This window comes from Thamnophis sirtalis, unplaced genomic scaffold (assembly GCF_051295495.1).
Source record: "Thamnophis sirtalis isolate CommonGarterSnake01/CBP01778 unplaced genomic scaffold, rThaSir2_p1.2 scaffold_4, whole genome shotgun sequence".
NCBI classification, from domain to species: domain Eukaryota; kingdom Metazoa; phylum Chordata; class Lepidosauria; order Squamata; family Natricidae; genus Thamnophis; species Thamnophis sirtalis.
Window position 1 is genome coordinate 129,822,303 of NW_028261384.1, and position 22,669 is coordinate 129,844,971.

The following is a 22,669-nucleotide window of genomic DNA, read 5'->3' on the forward strand; positions in this document are numbered from 1 at the left end:
AAGGTGATTCCTAAGGGTTCTTTGAAAGACAAGAAGGTTGTATATATTTGAATGCACAGATCTTGATTCTTGTTAGGGTAATTTTCTTTAATACATGGGATACAGTCATCTAGACCTGGAAGAGAAACAGAGTTGTGAAACATTCAAAGCTAAATCAACCATCCCCAACTTTTAGAAATATAATATTTGACTGCCTGCAATTTCTAGGTATTCATCACAAAGTCTGGGAATTTGGGAATTTGAAATTCAACTTATTTAGAAAGTTATAAACAAGAAAAACTTTAAATCCAATTTGTCTGAGAAGAGATCCTTTGAAAGTAGGTTACTCATTCAGATATTATTTCATTTTATTTACACATTTGAAATTGGATTGTGCCTCCAGTTTTTACTCTATTACTTTATACATTGCAATATTACAAAGTAGCAGCAATATTAATTATAATATCAAAGAACCTTTTTTCAATTTTTTTTGCTTCTGCTAAATTGGGTGAAATTTGGTGATTATGATAGACCCATACAAATCAAACAGAAATATAATTTCAGAATGACTATATGTTGTAGGAATCTTGAGAAATTTGAAATGAACGTTTAATGAGTATAAGGTATTTAATTCCATAAAGTTTGCATTATACAGCATGAGAAAAACAGAGGCAACTGTTTTGCTGCTGATTTTCATTTCTACTCAGTGTCTGGTGCAACTCACTGCAGTGTCCACAAATTGTCAACCAGTATTGATGGATTTCAGTAGCTCTGATGCTGTTTTTCCATTGTGTCAATGTCCTGATGAAAGCTTTCACTGCGTTTGTAACTGACTATACTTACTATTTGGGGAAAGAAGTTGGAGTGTGAATGCAGAATATGAGTCTTCAGTGACATGTTTCACTTTGTGATGTTGTATGCTGTAAAACGTTTGTCAACCAGCTGAATGTAGTGCTTTTTAGTTACCAAGAAAATTGTCAATGAGCTCTTTGAAAGCTTTCCTGTGGATTCTATGGCCCCATTAACATTTCTTCAAACTGCTTGTGATTGGTGACATATTTAATATGTGGACCAACAAAAATGCCTTCCTTAACCTTGGCATCAATTATTCTTGGAAACGTCTATATCAAATAATGAAAAACTTTACCCCCCTTGTTTATCAATTTCATGAAATTTTTCATCAATCTGAGTTTTATATGAAGTGGAGGCAAATTATATCTTTGTTGGGTCATGTGCGACAATTTTTTCTCTTGGAACCAAATTCTTTCAGAGTGGCCATTTCTTTTCAGTGATTCTCCTCTAGAGCTGTCCTATTTTCATATGTAATAATAGTATTTGGTATATCTGAGATGCATTTTATTGATTTTTTTTCCTCCATTGTTAAAACCTTGCTCATTCCCATCAATATCATTAGAGAACTCAATTATTTGTAAAATAAAATCATGAAATTCTCCATGTTATACATAGGAGAGAAAGAAAAAGAGAGAAGGGGATGGATAGATGGATAGATAGATAGAGGTAGATGAAAGACAGACAGGCAGACAGATAGATAGATAACAGATAGAAAGATAGATGATAGATAGATAGATAGATAGATAGATAGATAGATAGAAATAGACAAATAGACAGATATCAAATGTTATCAACTGGACTACTGCAACGCTCTCTACATGGGGCTGCCCTTGAAGAGCACCCGGAAGCTTCAACTGATCCAGAATGCAGCTGCATGGGTTATTATGGGGGCATCTAGGTGCTCCCATGTTACACCCCTTTTAGGTGGCCTGCACTGGTTGCCAGTTGTCTTCCGGGTGCAATTCAAGGTACTAATTATGACCTTTAAAGCATTCCATGGCTTAGGCCCAGGGTACCTGTGAAACCACTTACTGCCACCGGTAGCCTCCCATCATCCAGTGCAATCCCACAGAGTTGGCCTCCTCAGGGTGCCATCGGCCAGACAGTGTCGGCTAGTGACCCCCAGGGGGAGAGCCTTCTCTGTGGGAGCACCTTCCCTCTGGAATGAGCTGCCCCCGGAGCTTCGCATAATCCCTGACCTCCGGTCCTTCCGATGTGCCCTAAAAAGTTGGCTTTTCCAGCAACCCAGCCTGGCCTGAACAAAACAAAATACAGTATTGATCACTGTTAATTTTAATTCGAATTTTTTAAAAAAAAATGTATTGTCAATTTTAATTGGGTTTGGGATATTCCATTTAATTTTTTTTTAACTTTTATATCATGTGTTTCTTTTAATTGTTGTACGCCACCCTGAGTCCTTGGGAGAAGGGCGGCATATAAATCTAATAAATCTCAATCTTAATCTCAATCAACACTCCCTAAACCAGGTAGAAAAAAGCAACTAGGTGATCTTATTCTACATTGTTACAAGCTACATTAAAAGAATGATGAAAGTCCAAAAGTCCAAAACCAGTTGTGGGATTCAGCCAGTCGCACCACTTCGGGAGAACCAGTTGTTAACTTTCTCAGCAGTTTGGTGAACTGGTTGTTGAAAGAAATCATTAGGACAGAGAATCGGTTGTTAAATTATTTGAATCCCACCACTGTACAAAACCATTTTCTGCCACTTTTAAGTGATTCATCCATTAAGGCAGATCCTTTTTAAGTTTCTTTTTCTGATCCTTAAATTACTGGGCGCAGCATCTTTCCCCCTCTTTCCCAGAGGGCATTATTACCACATTCTATTCTAGCACTTCTTGCATGGAATCTCTTACCTGTCTGGTTGGTGATTTTTCCTTTGGGGCAACGTAAGCATTTGTAACAGCAAAATGGCTTCCCTTCTATTTTGATCTTACTGTACCTCAAGGAGCAATGAGCATTGCACAAAGAAAGGGATTGTGTCTGTTAATAACTGAAAGCATAATGCATTTAGAATTTCAAGAATGTCACTCTAGAAATCATCAACTTTGATATTTTCTTTCTTTCTTTTTGGTCAGAGTTATCAAACATTCTAAGCTTTAAAAAACTTATTTTATTGCTTAAAATAACCTCTTGGCATAATAAGTCATGTAAATGGAAAAATTCTCATTCATCTGATAGATCTCAAATATTAGGCCTAATATCTGAGAGAGAGGGAAAAATTTCTTCTGTAAAATCTTATTCAAAGTTGTGCATGTCCAGGATATTGTTTTGATTGTGCTTGATTCATTAATTTGCACAAGTGTTCAAAGATCCATGAGGACTGACCCCCCTCCCTTAAAAATAAAGAATAGATACCTGGTGAAAAAGATATCCACTTAATGGAAACAATAGAAATTATTTTGCATTAAACATTTATTTATTTTGCTTTATTTATTTGTTAGATTTTGTCAAACCAAAATGAGAACAAGAATAAAAGAATAAAAATACAGTGACAGAGATGATAAGCACTTATGCATGCCCCCTCTAGTAATCACTTAAATATAACATGTATTGATTCTGCAAAATAAAATGTCAATTTTATTTACTAATTTGTTTTCCACTTTTATTATTTTTACAAATAAGAAAAGATGGCAAATGCACATAATATTCTTCTCTCCTATTTTTTCCTCACAACAAATTATGTGAGTGTATTGGGCTGAGAGTTTAAGAGTTTGGGTTTACCTCACAGAAATTTCTTTTTTATCTAAAATATTATCTGATCTGACAGACATACAGTACTATGCTGGAATAGATAGATAGACAGATGATAGATAGATAGATAGATAGATAGATAGATAGATAGATTGTGTCACAACCCCTGGTAAGCCGCAATTATGGGAGGAAGCTAACAGCTTCCATTATCTGTCAAGAGATATACACGCACATATTCATATTCATATTCATATTCATATTCATATTCAAATTCAAATTCAAATTCAAATTCAAATTCATATTCATATTCAAATTCGTATTCGTATTCGTATTCGTATTCGTATTCGTATTCGTATTCGTATTCGTATTCACATTCACATTCACATTCACATTCACATTCCTATTCCTATTCCTATTCCTATTCCTATTCCTTTTCCTATTCATCAGGGGTGGGTTTCTCGCCCTGTTCCAACCGGTTTGGTTGGAACGGGGCCGGCGGTGTCCTCGTGCACGCGCGCAGCGCACGCATGCATACTGGCATCTGTGCGATGCTCCAGCTGCTCCTGGAGGATCGCACAGGCACTGTATGCGTCCTGTGCATGCGTGGAAGCGCAGAACTAGTCAAAACCGGGTAAGCAACGCAGGCGGGCGGGTGGGCCCTTCGCCGTTCCCGGAAGTTACTTACTTCCGGGTTCGCCGACCAACCAGTTTGCGGGGACCGCCACCAACCGGTTGAAACCCACCCCTGATATACATATACATATACATATACATATACATATACATATACATATACATATACATATACATATACATATACATATACATATACATATACATATACATATACATATACATATACATATACATATACATATACATATACATATACATATACATATACATATACATATACATATACATATACATATACATATACATATACATACATACATACATACATACATACATACATACATACATACACACACACACACACACACACACACACACACACACACACACACACACACACACACATATATATATATATATATATATATATATATATATATATATATATATATTGAATATATATATTGAATATATATATTCAAAACAAACACAACACAAAGAATCCTCCTTCTTTACATACTGTAGAAAGTGTATTAGTTGGTTGCAAAAAACTTTTGTGCATCTCTTCCACAGTCATATTACCATCATCATACCTCCATTTTCATTTGACTCCAATTGTTTAAACATCCTTCATCATAAAATATATCAAGATTTAATACATAACCACATACTGGCATTTCATTTGCTATTTCTAAAATCCTCCAATAACACTGAATCCTTATGGCCTATTCTAGCTAAACATCCATAATATCTAGTAACAAAAATTTCTAATCCTCCTTTCCAAATCACTGTTTACAATTTACATCCAGTTTCCTTATGTAGTACCCATACATATATATTTTCCTTTGTATCATTATTCTTCCTTTATTTAACTGTATCATGTATCATAACATTTCCCCCCAATAATCAAAATTTAACTAAATTTAACTTAGTTCTTTTTTATTAGCTTTTATATATAACCAAAAAGATTTCTAATCTTCCTTTCATAGGTACCATTCAAATATTCATATCTAATTATTACTTATCATAACAATACATATGTATATATTATTATCATTATCAATTATTTATTTGACTATATCTATTGTCACTAAATTTCACTCATGACCCGACAAAAGTGCGCCAACAAAACCACATCGCTAAAACCGCGACATCATCAATGCGCCGACAACAGCGCGGCGACAACAGCACGGCGACAGAAGGGTGATTTACAACAGCATGTCAACAGAAGAAGGTAAGGGTTAGGGTTAGGGTTAGGGTTAGGGTTAGGGTTAGGGTTAGGGTTAGGGTTAGGGTTAGGGTTAGGGTTAGGGTTAGGGTTAGGGTTAGGGTTAGGGTTAGGGTTAGGGTTAGGGTTAGGGTTAGGGTTAGGGTTAGGGTTAGGGTTAGGGTTAGGGTTAGGGTTAGGGTTAGGGTTAGGGTTAGGGTTAGGTTTAGGGTTAAGTTTAGGGTTAGTGTTATGTTTAGGGTTAAGTTTAGGTTTAGGGTTAGTGTTAGGTTTACAGCGCGGTTCTGTTGCCACGCTGTTGTCGGCGCGATTCAGCGCTCATTCGTCGGAGTGCGGTTTAGTCGGGCGGGCTTTTTGTCGGTGAACCAATTTCACTAAGATTAACTGGTTTTAAATTATGCACTTCCTTCTTTCAACCTGTATCTTTCCAGTAGCAAAACAGTCTCATGTCTTCTGCCATTTGTGGTATCAATCCTCTAATCATCTCCTTAATCAAATTTGTATGGACTCCTCTTAGCAACTCACTGCTTATTAAGTCTCTCATGTAATTTTGATGCCCTTCTTCTGTTTCCTTAATCAGCTTTAATTGTCAGTGGTGTTATCAATAATGTTGCTAATAAAATTTCTCTCTTTAAATCCATAAATTCTTTTGTTTTTTCTTCTTCTGTATCTTGCCATCTGGGGTAGAGTACCCCTCCATTTAATTCCTCTTTCAGTGTTCCACTCTTTCCATTTTCAGACACAGGCCAATCACCATAGATATCATTTATGGTCATTTTTCTCTTTGGTTTTTAGGACTTTAACCTCCACTTTTCCCACTTGATAAACATCTCCAACTTCTTCATCATATTTTACAGTTAGATGCTATAGGTTTTCTGACTTCTTCCCCATTCTTTCAAATGTGTTTGATAATTTCTGAATTTCTAACAATATCTTTTGCAGGCTTAAAATTTATTTTTGCTGTAATGCCACCAATGTTGAGATCACTTGAGTGATAAGATTTGTATTTAATACTAGGGTCATTGATGGTGCATTTAGCATCATGGCTCATGATCTGTGGAAGCCATATTATCTCCCATAGCATGAAGGATAACATAACAAATAACAGATGGTCATTCCCCAAATGATTATTGATGTGGTTTATGAAGACAAGACAACCTAATATTTTTGTTATTTCCCTTAGATGATTTGAATGCAAAAATGTATTGGAAAAACAGACCCAAACAGCCTTACTAATCAAATCTCATATTTGAATACAATAAGGAACAATAAGCATATAATTAAGAACAGGCATTCTTGTTTGAGTTAGTGTTTTGCTCTACTCCTCGGAACTTCCAAGGGTCCAGAGGAATATAATTAAATGTGATCAATTATGATGCAGAACATCTCATACTCTTCTGAAATTGCAGAAGAAAATAATTGATCTCACCTCAATGAAAATTGTGTGTGGCTTTCTGTGTAGCAGCAAGAGAAAAATAGGTTCCAATCAAGGCAAATGCTTTCCAGAAAGGTAAGCTTCCATAATGAGAAAACAAATACCGTATTTTTCAGAGTATAAGACGCACCGGAGTATAAGATGCACCAAGGTTTTGAAGAGGCAAATAAAAAAAAGTTTTTTCACTCTGCAAAACTCTCAAAAATGGCCCATTTTTCATGAAAATGGGCCTATTCCCCCTGAATAGTCTTTAGGGGGCTTGCAGAGTGCTCCTGGGGCAGTGGGGGGTGGGCAAAAATGAGCAAAAAATGGCCCATTTTTCACAAAAATATTTTTCATTAAAAAAGGGCATGGATAGCCTTTAGGAAGCTTATAAAGTGCTCCTGAGAGCTGGGGGGGGGGGTAAAATTGAGCAAAAAACCAGGTCATTTTTTGCTCATTTCTGCCCTCCCCAGCCACCAGGAGCTCTCAAAAAACTTCCTAGAGGCTCTGCATGGCCAGTTGTGAAGAGGGCAGGGTTTCAGAGGGAAAAAATGCTGTATTCAGTGTATAAGACACACCCAGATTTTCAGCCTCTTTTTTGAGGGAAAAAGGTGTGTCTTATACTCTGAAAAATACGGTATGTTAAGTCAAAAAGCTCCATCATTTGTCAAAAAAAGTCAATGGCTTTATCTCATCAAGAATTCATTACTCTTTTCTCTCCAACAATCTTTGAAATATAATAAAATGGGTTTATTTTATAAAATGTTATGGTCAGCATTATTGGTATGGTTGATTGAGTCAACCTTGACTTGTGGTGCTTACAGGAACAAATCCATGCATTTTTCTTGAAATCTTCAGAAGTGGTTTGCCATTGTGTTCTTCTTAGGGCCAAGAAGGAATGGCTGGCTGAAAGCAATGCAGGTGATATTTATGTCACACTCTGGTGTGTTTGTCATTTGTTTGTGACCCAGGGCCTACAGCTATGAGAAAATGGACCATATGAAATGGAATGAGGCTGACTGGCTGGTTAATCTCTTTGCTGCAATCTTAACCCTGGGGTGATACATCTTCCCTTTGAGGATCTGTGAGACTCTAAGTTGAGTTTTATGTTATTGTATTTACATTGTTCATATAAAAATCTTTGGTGGGATTCTATTTCTTTTTATTTCATAATATCACCCCTTTCTCCTACTCTTCTCCCAATATTATTAGCCACATTATAGGGTTTTTTATCTGGACTGGTGCAAAGATACTGTTCACTTCTCTTCTATTTGTTGTGGTGCTAAGTCTAATTCAGGGGTGTCAAATTCAATGCCTGGAGGCAAGATGTGGTCCACAATGTGCTTCGATCTTGCAGGGGCCGCCCTGAAAACAACAAAAACTGGCCCACCATCTCACCCAAAAACAGAGCTCAGAAGACCATTTTCATTTGCAGAGCACTTGGGCCACCTCAAGTGCCCCCGACATGAGTGAAATCAAGCTGGCCATGCCCATTCTGCCCCCCCCCCCGATCAAACACAACCCTGATACATCCCTCAATGAAATCGAGTTTGACACCTCTGGTCTAATTATTCCAATTATTTCATTATTTAAAAAAAAGCCATTCCACCACAACATTTATGGTGATTCACAGGAATCCTGGACATGGTTGTCTCAAAAGTGTTTTTTCAAAAGACAACTGGACTTCAAGGAAAAACAAAGAAGGTCGAGTTGCCTTTTGAAAAAGCAACTTTCAGAATTCCACCAAAATATTCACCTGTATGTTGTTGTATGCTATTGCAGTAGAAATAAGGTTTTTCTGAAAATTGGTCTTTTCTACATAACAAAGCATAACATTTTGACCCTGAATATTGGGCATCTAATTACAAGTAACTCAAGGAAAATATATATGACGTTCCCTGCATTTTAAAAACAAAATGTACTACCACTACAATTAAGAATGAGATTGTCTTTCTTTTGGAGTGCATATGTTACTCATGATTATTTTGGGAAGAAGGAATGATGCTGAACTAACATTACCAAATTGAAAGCAACGTGAAGTTTGAACTAAAGAGCAAAGCTTTCTAACTAACTAACTAACTAACTAACTAACTAACTAACTAAATAAATAAATAAATAAATAAATAAGGCAGGAGTTCAGTTTTGTTTCTTTATCAGATTTCCCTTTCTGTTCAAATCAGGCCTCATGACAATAATATAACATTTGGGGAAAAAGATGCAGCCCAGTAATCCAGCTGCAGAAGCCAAAATGGAGAAGATCTCCACAGCCACCATGTACTTTCCCTTGGTACTCAGATAGGTGGGAACAAATGACACCCAGACACTGTAAAACACCATCATGCTGAAGGTGATAAATTTGGCTTCATTAAAGCTATCAGGTAATTTCCTGGCTAGAAAGGCCACTGTAAAACTGATGGCTGCCAAGAACCCCATAAAGCCAAGGACAAGGTAAAACATGATGGCTGAGCCTTCATTACATTCCAGGACAATTTCTTCAGGCATGGAGTGCATGTCTGAATCTGGGAACGGGGGAGAAATTGCCAGCCACACACTACAAATGGTAATTTGCACCAAAGTGCAAGACAGGATAATAGTGTTGGCCAGCCTTTTCCCCACCCATTTCCTGATTTGGGAGCCTGGTTTGGTGGCCATGAAAGCTAGGACCACTATGGTTGTTTTCCCCAATATACAAGAAAGAGCTACAGAGAAGATGATGCCAAAAGCAATTTGTCTCATGAGACATTTTACTTGGTTTGGTTGTCCAATGAAAAGCAACGTGCAAAGGAAGGAGAGAAGGAGAACAATTAGAAGACTATAGGTCAGGTTCCTGTTGTTAGCTTTAACAATGGGAGTGTCCTGCTGTTTAATGAAGATCCCCAGGACCATGGCTGAGATGAAAGAAAAGAAGAAAGCCACACTTGTCAAGGTGATTCCCAAGGGTTCTTTGTAAGACAAGAAGGTCATATGTTTTTTAATGCAAAGCACTTTGTCCTTGTTAGGATAGCTTTCTTCAGGACATGGGAAACAGTCATCTGAATCTAGAAGAGGAAACAGAGTTGTCAAACACATAAGAATTCAGAGTTATCTCACCCTTACCCAACTTTCAGATGAAGCCTATTTCAGTGCCTAGAATTTCCAGACTGGGAATTTGATATCTAACCTATATCTAAGGTTGAAGACCAGGGAAGTTGTTTAACTGAATTTGGTAAGAAGGGTTTCCTAGTAATTACTCTGACTTTACTTAGTAAGTTATTTATCAAAGATCCATAATTCTTCCTAATTCATGGTAATGCTGGGTTTCTTCCAAAGATAAGGCCCCATATAAAAAGTTAATACATACTACCCCTTGGTGACACTATTCAGAGAAACCACTTGATGTGCTCGGCATCAGCCTGGATCCCTAGGCTTGCTGGTAAGTCATGTCTTCAAGGCATTTCAAGAAACATCACAGTTGGGGCCAGTCATATCTCCACCATGATGATGTTCCTCAAGAAATGAGCCACTATAAAAGGCTCTTTATCTTATCATGGATTTCCTTAAGCACATTGGTAATCAATGGATCTCCCACATCAGAGGTGACACATGTGTGAATGTAGACTTCCATAAAACCATGTGGGCCACCACATTTTGAACAAACCAGATAATGTGCAAGAGAAGGCCCATGTAGAGCACATTACAGATAATTGTCAAGTGGGTTTTTTCCCATTATATGACCACTCTTGCCATAATTGATAGGTGAATCATTGTAGCTGTTAAATTAGTAACATAATTGTTAAGTGTATCTGACTTCCCTGTAGCCTTTGCTTGTCAGAAGGTCTGAAAACGTGATCACATGCCCCTGGGACATTGCTACCACCATGAATACATGCCTAGCACCCAAATTTTGATCATGTGACCATGGGGATGTTGCAATGGTCATACGTGTGGAAAACAATAATAAGTCTCTCTTTTAAGTGTTGTTACTTTCAATTGTGACTAAATAATAAGGTGTAAGTTGAGGATACTGGTACAGTGTTTCAAAACAATATACATATTGAGGGAGGAGCCATCGTCCTTCCAGTACGGACATGTTGTCTCGATGTTCTGAGACTGCAGCCGATACTTTTGCCACTGGGTGGTCCAGTTGGACCTAAACTGTCCTGAAGAGATGGTGAACAGGAAGACCATGTCTTGCTGATCTCAGGGACAACGCAAGTCTTTGATTGATACAAGAGAAGGACTTCAGCTGGCAACAAAAGGCAGCCTAGGCTGATGAAGTGGGGCTAAGGAACAGAAGGAAATGGAAAGAGAAAGTGTGATCATCTGGTGAATCCTTTCTGTTTTGAAAAAAAAAATGTCCAAAAGAGCTTCTTTTTTATGCTAAATTAAATGCTTAAGCAGAAGAAATTAGCGGCAGAATTGATTTTCATTAGATTGTTTTGGTTAGTATGCTTTTCTTTTTGTAACTACACTTTGTGGATTGAAGTGCTCCTCACAATTTTTTTCTCTCTCTCCCCTCTTCTTAAAGTGAACAGACCAGTTTTTGTTCTTCAGCTTTTTCTTGCTTTATTTATCAACTTAAGGATCAAAATCTCGCTCTCTACTCTAACAAAAAATGTCTATTATTTGCTATTAAACTCCATTTAAGAACTTTGTCCCTCTTAAATCTCAGATAATTTAAGAGAGTGAAGGAAGATAATTGAATTCTGCTACTTGGAAGCTAGAGGCTAGAGGTTTTTTTTTGAAACTACACATTTGTTCCTGCTTCTCCTTTGATTTCACTGTCTTTGTACTTCAAAGTTCCGTAACTAAAAGTGATAAGAGCCAAGGGCACAAAGTGTTTACCACAACTGTCCTTTGAGAACCTTATCGGCACTGGGAGAGGGGGAAAAATGGAAACTATTTCTTGTGAAGATTGCAAATGATTTTGTGTATGTATGTATGTATGTATGTATGTATGTATAGTCTTGAAAGCTAGAGTGGCAGTAATTTACAATTTGGAAACATGGATCAATTTTCAGAGGAGAAAACTTTAATTTTGCAAAAGATTTGGGACGCAATTCAAAAGTTATTGGAAGTAACTTGGAGAATTGATAAGAAGATAGAGTTTATATCAGAAAAAAATGAGGGAGATGGAGCTCCAAAAACTGAAGAGAAAAATGAACACAAAGATAAGAAAACTAATGATTTGATTTCTGAAGTGAAAGTGGTTGAAAGCGAAAAAATGGGAGTATAGAGAGGGGAATTCGATGGTCCAGAGCTCTACCCCAAATTTCAAGGCACAAAAGAAGAAAAAAGAGAAAAAAGGATGGTTTCAAAGAGAAAAAAATTATCAGAAGCAGGATTCATAATCAAAGATAAATCAATGAAAGTAGAAAAAGGGTGCCGAGATTACCTGAGAGATCCAACAAACAACAAGGCAACAAGGTGTGGAGAGATGTCCATAAAAACTTTACCAAGGAAATAAACAGAAGATTAACTTCACAAATGGCAAAAGAAATAAGACTATATGCCTTCTGTAAAGACACAGGTTGATATATGAAAATTTATAATAAAAAATAATAGCTAAGTTTGATGATTAGTAAGTAGGAATTTAGTAATTTTTAGATTGCTTGGTTAAATAAATAGTTGATAATGGTAACAAGGTATATTTCTATGTTGGCTGGAGGTGAGGAAGCTGGATATAAGTAATACATGATTTTGTTAACAAATATTAATAGCAATAATAATGAAATGATAAGAGATATAGTTAATGACATATATATGTACTGGTTTAATATAAGGAATTTGGATATATGTTATATTTGTGCTGATAAATAAATAAAGGGAGACTAGTATAGATCTATTTCAAGCTATTTAGCTCTCATCAGCTAGCCATACCCTCACTGGGAATCGAGCCTGTGCTGTATTGCCTCTAAGGCAGATGTGTTAACCATTGAGCCACAGAGCTCGACTCCTTATCAGCCAGCCAGGGTGAAAGGTATCTATTTAGATTTTACAACCCCCGGTATGCCCAAATATGGGAGGAAGATCACTACTTCCATTCTCTGTCCTTCGGCTCATCACAAGAGACCATCCAGACAGAACCCCCCTTTTTTTTACTGTTGCCTTTTTGTTACATTTGTTATATTTGTGCTGATAAATAAATAAAGGGAGACTAGTATAGATCTATTTCAAGCTATTTAGCTCTCATCAGCTAGCCATACCCTTACTGGGATTCGAACCTGGGCTATATTACATCTTAGGCAAATGACTTAGCCATTAAGCCACAGGTCCTTCTCCTTATCAGCTGAGTCCAGGGAGGTAAGTATATATTTAGTGTCACAACCCCTGGTATGCCCTGGTTATTTATCAGCACAAATATAACACAAATATAACAAAGGCAACAGTAAAAAATATTGGGTTTCTGTCGTGATGGACTCTTGTGAGGACTCTTGTATGTGTATGTGTATGTGTATGTGTGTGTGTGTGTGTGTGTGTGTGTGTGTGTGTGTATGTATGTATGTATGTATGTATGTATGTATTATCATAACAAAAGGAACCTGGACACAAATTATAAACAGTGACTTGGGGAGGAAAAAGGCTTAGAAACTTTGTCAACTAATCTTTGTTTAGAATATGTTAGAAAGGTTTAAGGCTATTGGATGACTTTGTAATAATTAATTAAATGCCATTAGGCATTTTTTTTAACCATGGATTATTTTAGGCAAAAGGACACTAAAACAATCTCAGTCAAATGAGAACTATGATATGTTGATAGTAAGACTCATAAAGAATTTTTGACATTTGATATGAATGTAAGTAATGACTGTGGAAGAGATGCACGAAAGCTAATTTTAAGCAACTGACACACTTTCTACAAGATGTAATGTAAGATGATTATTTTCTGTGTGCGTTGTTTGTTTAATAAAAATAAAAAAAATTCCCAAAAAACCAATATATATATACTGTTTTGAATATACATGTGAATTGAGTAGACACTCCCATATATATATACACAAAACAACAATGGACACACAGCCAGCACCAATCAGCATCAATCTACCAATCATGATACAACCACACAACCAATCATTCCACTTACTGAAACAAAGCCAGCACTCCACACATCCCCACCAAGATTTATAGAAAGACGGCAGCTCCGATCACACTTTAAGCTCAAAACTCAGCCTGAAGATGGCGAGTGAGACCTCACTGAAATGTTGCCAAGACAATCTCAATCTTACATGGGAAAAGACCTGAATACAACAAGACCAGCATACACACACACACACACACACACACACACACACACACACACACACACACTATCACACACACACACACACACACACACACACACACACACACACACACACAAACACAGACTAGCCATACTTTAGTATAAAGGGCAGTTTTTTATTTCCAAAAAAATGCCCTTAAATTTATCTATTTTTCAAAAACCAATGTATGTCCTTCATGTGACTCCTTTAACTTTCTTGGACAAAAGGGGCCACAGTCTTTCACAATCATTGCAAAAAACATGGAAATAGAATCATCTTTTAAAAATAAATGGACACACTCTGTTTTATTTTTGATGTTTTCTATTACAAAATGAATTTTCAAAGTTATTTCTGGGTTTTGCTCTTGAATTTTCCATTCTAAAAGAAAAATACTCATCTTCAGAGTTAGAAGACATCAACTGTTTTGCATGGAATCTCTTACCTGTCTGGTTGGCAATTTTCCCTTCTGGGCAACGAAGGCATTTGTAACAGCAAAATGGTTTCCCTTCAATTTTGATCTTGCTGTAACCCAAGGAGCAAGGATCATTGCACAAAGAAACAGGTTGAGTCTGTTAATGAATGAAAGAGCCATTCTTGCATTAGAGTTTTGAAACTTTCCATTCTGATGTGCGTGACTGGTTTTATTTCATAAAATATCTTAGTGGCATAATGAGATGTAAAGGGAAAATTATCTGGATCCACACATAGATCTCAAAGATTAGGTCTACTTAACACAGAGCTTGGAGTTCATGAGTTACTATTTCTAACACAAAATTCTCTTTAAAGTCCTCTGCATCAGGAATACTGCTTTCATTTAGCTTATTTATTAATTTGTTCAACTATTCAAAAACTATCCAGACATAGCTGCAGCATCAATGCAACCCTTGAAAAATGTATGGAAGATACCTGATTAAAAAGGTTGGCCCACACAATGTTATCTGCTGATAGAGAGAGAAGGCTTTCTCGGTGAACCGATGGGTTTACTTTTCCAACTTTGATCCTAAGAAAAGATTGATTTGGGAAAGTGATCCAGTTGATAATGTCAAAGCCAGTTGCAATCTTCCCATTCTGGTCAAAGAAAATATTATCTCCAGCACTGTTGTTAAATGAGACTTTTCTTAGGTAGTGATGAAGCTCAAGGGAAGAACATTATTGAAGTTAATATGATGGAATCGGAAAAATAAACAGCAATACTTTTTCAAAAGATATTGTTGCCCTCTTAAATGGTGGAGCCATTGGCTACATTCACAGCAGCCAGAAGAAGTATCACAAGAGTCAGGGAAATATCAACAACCCAAATTTCATTGTTTTTTTAATCACTTAAAGATATATGTCTCTATTACCAGCAATTTTCATTCTCAGAGTCTGAAACTACCAACCCCTTTTCCTCTTCTACTCTCTCATAGTTCATGCATCACACTAGAAGTAGCACTTATATACTGCTTCATAGTGCTTTACAGTACTCTCCAAATGGTTTACAGAATCAGTATATTGCCCCCAACAATCCTCATTTTACCGAACTCAAAAGGATAGAAGGCTGAGTAAACTTGAGTCTGAACTCCTGGCAGTGAGCAATCAATTAGCCTGCAATACTTATATTCTTTCAAAATTCTCTAAGTATTAAGAGAAAAAGTGTGTACATCAATTCCCTTAATTTTTCCAAGGAGAGAAAGTGCTTCCACGTTGATTAATTAGAATGTAATCAAAAAATGCCACTGAGAAGGCATACCCATTTTGATCAGCAGATATTACAGTGGATTGTAAATTTATCAACCAGTACTTGTTCCACTTATTTATAATGTTATGAAAAGACCACATCAATCAAGAAGATAAAATTAACAAATTATGTGGATCACATATAAAGAAACTTTCTGGGAGAAATCAACCACTTGATATAGGATAGGGAAATGTGCACATTCTGATCCATCTTTTTCCACCATATATTAAAATGGGTTTCTACATGCTGTATGTACAGTTGTAGATATGGAAGCAACATCACCTGCTCAATTAATAAGTACAGGAGATTACCTGCCATACTTGATGATTGAGAAGCTTCCTTTTTCTACTACTAGTATCAGTCCCTGCTCTGTGTTTGGAGTGGGATGTAAGCATGGCCTGGAGAGCATGTGCCACTGCATAGACTGCATTGTAGATACTGTAACTTTGCCCAGTCGTGCTCAGTTCAAAAACAGCATCTGGAAGAGTCTCCAGCTTCTCTTCCCCTGTGCATGTTTTCCCTGACTCTCGGTTTAAAGTGGATTTTGAGAAAGAACAGCCAAAGGCTTGTTCCCAAAAGACCCTTGCAAAATTGTCTTTCTTATCTGCAACATTGTTTCCCATCTGAAGAAATCTATTAAATCCTAATAATTCTTTTGATGAAACTGCTAAAGAAAGAGCCCCGTGGATGAAGTCCATACTTTTGTCTCTTTGAAATGGAATAGAAGTGTATTCCATTTGGGCGGGCAAAATCCACACTTTGTCTTTTTTCTCCAATGCCGTATCCACAATTTCTGAAACAGAGGAGATCATTCTGAAAGGTGCCATCATTTGGTTTTCAGAATATAGAACAACAACACTGGAGGTACTGGTCATAATGACTTTGTACATTTCAAGAAAATGATCCACTACTTCTCCCATCTCATTTGAAAAAGTTTCTGTTGGAAACTCTTGAATGTAATCAAAACAGATTCCACTCTTGGAAAACATAATGAGCTCTTCCCTCAGAAATCTTTCACCAATGTCATTCACTTGAAAAATTATCCCGATCCAGGTCCACCTAAAATGCAGCAGCAATTGGAGAATTCCCATAATTTGCAGACGTTCATTGGGAAACATGTGATGATAGAAGACTTCATGAATTATGTTATCAATCACTGGAGCAGAGCCATATGTAATCTAAAAAGAAAAAGAAAAGAAGTGCATTTTGGCAACAAATCTTTGGATGTTCTTTCACAAAATCCACAAAAGCAGAGACGGTATGGGGAATGTTTTAGAAGAGCAATAGACCATGCCTAGTTTTAAGGAGAGTCAAAGGAATGGAGGAGGACTTGTAGAATTTTAAATTTGATGTTAACCCTTTGATGTAGTCCATACAAGAAAGAAAACAATGAATAATAGCTCTAGCTGTATTGTAAGATTATACTAATAATATCTTGCAAGATCTCATTCTCTCATGATTTCACAGAGTTTATTATATAAGAGTAGATCCATCTACCACCACTGTATAATAATGGTAAGAGACACCATCATTTTCTAAAACTGCAGGTTCAAGAAAAGAAATTTCTTAAGCAATCATAACCATTTCACATAGCCAGTGGCAAGTAGATTAGATAAACTTTTTTTATACAACCAGGGAGTATAGGTTTGAAGGTACCTCAGTGATCATATATTCCAATCCCCTATGAAAGGTAGAAAGCCAACACATAGTTGTCCAACTTTTCTTAAAAACAGTGATGGAACACCCCTAACTCCAAGAGACAGTCTTTTTTTCAACCTTAAATGAAACTTTCATGGAAAGCAACAGAGAAATATTTCAAATTAAATCTGAAAAGTCTGTTGTAAGATCAAGAGGATTTGTCCTATTTCCCATTTTGCAAAGCAGAAACAAGTGTCTACTTAGGTCATAGTTGTCTCAACAGTGCTTTTTCAAATGGCAACTGGATATGAAAATGAAAATGAGAAAATGAAGATGTTTTGCTTCTCATTTATGAAGCTTCATCAGATCAACCTCACCAAAACTGATGAAGCTTCTTGGATGAGAAGTGAGATATCTTCGTCTTCCTCAAAGTGAGACAAATGGAGACAAGATATCTTTTCATAAAATGCTTTGAGTAATTTCCATAAATTAGGACTGGAAAATTTGAAAGTGTTGTGTGACCAAATATTACTTAGGTTCAGATTGTCAATAATGACAATCAATCGAGGAAATTTCATTAAAGAGGAAGGCATACTTCACTTGTTTTCTTGGGCTAGATCTTACCTGTGGAATCTTGTAAATGCTCAATATGTCTGCCATAACTTGACAGCTATGAGAATTGGGTCCCGCAATAACACATACTAAATTTTGGTGGATATTACATCTGTAGTTGGGAATGAAACTGTCATGCGAAGAAAGAAGCTCCATAGAAGCAAGATATGTCCATGAAATAGCCATTAGATACACCGAAGCCCAGAGTGATATTTGGCAAGATCTGAGGACTTGCGTTGATCTCATTTACAGCAAAGATCAAGGACAAGATATGTAGATAGTTCTGCAGAAACAAACTTCAAAAGAGGATAATGCCTCTATCATAACAGTTGCATTTCCACACAGAGGATTTCAAATGAATGATATTTGTTAGCAGCAAGGAAAATAAACTCTACGCCCTCAAAGAAAGTGTGTAGAAAATACTTGTGCTCAGTTTCATGAGTGAAATAGCAAGTTAGATATTTGGCAGATAACATCTTTATAGTATTTTATATTTGTGTAGTATCTGATTTTTAAAAGTCCACTGTTGGACTTAGTAGTATCTAAAACATATAACGAATTTGCAGCTTCAAAGATTCATTTTTCATTGTCAAAGGGATTGAATTAGAGAAAAGCTGATGGTATATGCTATGCTAGATTTATTGTGCCATTGAGGTTTGGCACCCAGGCTAAAGGAATCTAGAAAGCAGAGAGTTTGGGGAAAGTCATATATCTGTTAAATGAGACCAAGACAGGTGGGAAATGTTATAAAGCTGAAGCCAAGTACTGTCTTTCTTCTAGTCAGAGAAAGATTAAATGAAAGGAGGTGAAAGTTCTCTTGCAATCATTTATGCCCTTCTCAAAATACATTTGCTCTTTCATCAGCCACATTTCAGATCTGGTAAAGTTAAGAAAAATGTTTACATACAAAGGATCATCAAGTAACTCTTCAGATGGATTTTTTTGGAAGGTAATTAGGTTAGATATCATGTAGATCAGCGAAATAATGCCACCAATGATGAGATCACCTAAATGGTAAGACTTGTATTTAACACTAGGGCTGTCGATGGTGCATTTAGCATCCTGGCTCGTAACCCAAGGAAACCATATGAATAGCCACAGTCTGGAGAGCAACAGAGCAAATCTCAGTTGTGCTTTGCCCAAATGATAATTGATATGCCTTCTACCCCTTATAGGGCAATCTAACATTCTGACTTTTTCTCTTGGATGATCTGAAGGAAGAAAAGTGTAGGAAAACTAGACTCACACAGCCTTGCTCTTCATGCCTTATCTTTGAATATGTTTAGCAACAAAGACTATTAATAACATCAATCTGATTTGGATTTCTATTCACTGTGCTGTTTGTAATTCCCTAAGGTTCAGTAAAGTAGAATTAAACATGGTCAATTAAAAGGCAAAACCATTGTAGATTAACCATTTCATGAAATTGCAACAATAATAATTAATCTAATCTTGATGTGGTTTGTTGCTTTCTGTGTAACAGCAATAGGAAACAAAGATCACAATCAAAAATAAAGAAAACCAAGGGAAATAAATACTCAAATAAATAACATTAAAATGAAAAGGAACAATCTTTCTATATATATATGGAATATATGTAATGACATAGAATTCAGTTTTGCACTTGCAGTAGGCTTCCAAAATGAGAAAACAGCCATATTCAATCAAAAATATTTTGACCAAGATTTAATTATTCTTCTCTGGCAAAAAGTACTTCAAATATGGTAAAATTGATTTGTTTTACAAAATGTATGGACATTGCTGTTGTTATGGTTGATTGACTCAATCTTGATTTGTGGTGCTTACAAGAAGTCCATAAATTTATATTGATATTTTCATAAATGGTTTCTTTCTTCTTAGGGCCAAAACCAGAGGTGGGTTCCTACCAGTTCAGACCAGTTCGGCCGAGTAGGTAGTAAAGTGGCTACCCACAGCTCTGAACTGATTCCATGAGTGGTTCCATAGGCACCGCGCATGTGCAGAAGCAATATTTTCACTACCGCGCATGCACACGTAGCATGCATCAAGCATGCCCATGCCTAAAGCACGTCCCTGAGTGAACCAGTAATAAAAGAATCTGGAACATACCCCTGGCCAAGTGGGAATGACTGGATCAAATGTCTATGGAGATTCTCAGTCATCCAGATCATGATTGTCCCAAAGATGCTTTTTTCAAGAGGCAACTGGACTTTCTGGTTTTTCTTTGAAGACATTTTGCTTCTCATCTAAGGAGCTTCTTCAGCTCTGACTGGTTGAATTTGAAGAGATGACCTTGATTTGGGACTCACTCCAGTCAGAGGAAATGTCCCCAGACATTGATGAGAATATTTCCCTGTCACTTCCTGAGGAAGTGGGTTTGGCCCTGGATTCCCCACTGTCCAGAGTCCTTTAGTCAGCTCACAATATCCCTTTGCCCAAGGCCTTGGTTGCACCTAACACAGCATCCTTGCAGGTTACTGAACCTCAACCAGCCTATATGGCGGCCCTTATTATGGAGGCCATCCGACAGGGGATAGCAGCAGGGTTACAACAGAGAGCTTCCCTCAGAGAGAAGTAGGGTCCCAGGCCACAGGGAAGGCTGGGATTCCCAAGGATCTTTGACCCGCCCAAATAGAAGGGAAGCTAGATTGCCAAGCTAATAATCATTCTCAGGCGAGGAGGACACCCACAGGGATTCTGACCTTTCTGAGTATGAAAGCCTCATCCCCAATCAACTGGCCTTTGTGGGCCTGTTCAGACTTTCAGTCTCTGTTGTTTAAGGAACAAAAGGTGGCCAACATGGGGACCAGTCAGTCCACACAGGTAACTCCTTTCGGATCAAGAGACATTACAGACCCTCTCTTTTCTGAACCTGCTGTGGAGAAGCAGGTGGTCCCTTCCCCTAAATTATTCTTAGATGTGGTTCAGAGGCAGTGGATCTCCCCATGATTGGGGCCTTTTCCCAACAGCCAGGATGAACAATTCTATAACATAGGTCCTGACTTGGTCAAGGCATTAGAGATAACTGCTGGGGATGTGCCTATGGTGGAACTGTCCTCCCCTTTGGTCATCACAGGTAATTCTGAGGAGTCCCTTCAACCAGAAAACAAGAAATCTGAACAGACCTTGGTGAAAGGCCATCAGGCTGCCGCCTGGGCTGTGAGAGCCTCTACTGCTTCATCTATCTTTAACAGGACTTCCCTGCTATGATTGAAACAGCTATAGAGTAGAATCCCCACTAGCGACACTAGGTCCCACGAGGATCTCAATAAGCTTAAGGCGGCAGTGGAGTTTTCCACTGATGTTTCCTTGAATGCGGTCAGATTTGCTTCTAAGGCCACAGCCACTTAAGTGATGACCAGGTGCCTACTCTGGCTTAGGCAAAGGTAGGCCAATGCCAGAAACAAGTGGTGGCTCCCTTTTTGGGTGACCAGCTTTTCAGAGCTCCCTTGGAACTCCCACTCATAGAATCAAAGGACAAATGGGAAATTTTACCTTCCCCCTATAGGAGATCAGAGGGACCTTTCTTCCCATATTACCAAAGGTCACCCTTTCGAGGGTAGGATGGGGGATTTAACCTCCCTTGTCCGCAATGACAGTTTCCCCTTAGACAGGGTCAGCAGCAAGATAGGACAGCCAGGAGTGGGCACTGTTACCTGTCCAAGTGATCCTTCAGGGGTGAAGCAGGCCATCCCCTCCAGTGTCAAAAGTGGGTGCCTAGTGAACCTAGACAAAAGTCACCTTTGTCCCATGACCCACCTTCTTAACCTGGGGGCAATCATAGATACCTCAGAGGACAGGGTCTACCTTTCCAGGAGCGACAGGACAGCCTTTGAGCCTTAGCCAGCAGTGTGAGATCTCAGCGGAGAGTTCAACTGATCATCCTCTCTCAACTGCTGGGGAACATGATGTCCTGTTTCATGATCGTCCCTTGGACCCACCTGCACAGCAGAACCCTGCAATGGTTTCTTCTACTGCATCAGAAGACCAGAAGGAGCTTCTCTTCGACCATGGTACAGGTACCCCCAGAAGTCACCAGGTCCCTAGGTGGTTGTCTCCAGCCACAGTCCAGGCTTTGGTATGTCCCATTCCTGGATTCTATCTTCACCAACAATGGATAATGGGTATTGGTCTTACCTGAGATGCCCATTCTCTGGGCAGGTGGAGATAGCAGGAGAGACTATCCACTCATCACATGTCAGTCTGCAGCAACGCCTTCATCAAACACTTGGAGGAGTTACCAGAAGAGGTGGGACATTGAAGTTTGCAGACTCAGTTCTACTGGATAACAGATGGGGTTAACCCATTCCTGGATGCTATCTCCACCTGCACAGAGAACAGGTGTCTCAGGTAAGACCAACACCCAGTTTATGCTCCTTGCAGACAGCTAGTCATTTGCATTTTTAGAGAGTCATTGAGGTCACCTGGAGGTTTATCTGTGTCCTCAGGGTCAACTGAGTAGTACAAATGGGTGTAGGCCTTTCTTAGAATTGTTAAAAGGACTATGTTGTAGACTGGAGATATGTGAGGTTTTATCCTTACCCCTTTCTCAACTGGATCAAACCTATCCAGGTGATTATATCAAACACAAGTGTGGTTGTCATTTTGTTGTGGCCCAATGCCTATGACTATGAGAAACTAGATGTGAAAAGTAATGA

The 22,669-nt window shown here is 37.9% G+C and overlaps 1 protein-coding gene across 1 annotated transcript; it reads right to left on the reverse strand.

The window, feature by feature from the left end:
- Positions 1 to 8,960: 8,960 nt before the first annotated feature.
- On the reverse strand, positions 8,961 to 19,220 carry LOC148046565 (vomeronasal type-2 receptor 26-like). The gene is made up of 6 exons (XM_087714846.1): positions 18,946 to 19,220; positions 18,045 to 18,231; positions 16,094 to 16,960; positions 14,972 to 15,199; positions 14,508 to 14,634; positions 8,961 to 9,862 (listed from the first exon to the last, which is right to left on the reverse strand). Exons 1-6 carry the CDS (start codon positions 19,218 to 19,220, stop codon positions 8,961 to 8,963), a joined length of 2,586 nt encoding a protein of 861 aa, XP_087570972.1.
- Positions 19,221 to 22,669: the final 3,449 nt, after the last annotated feature.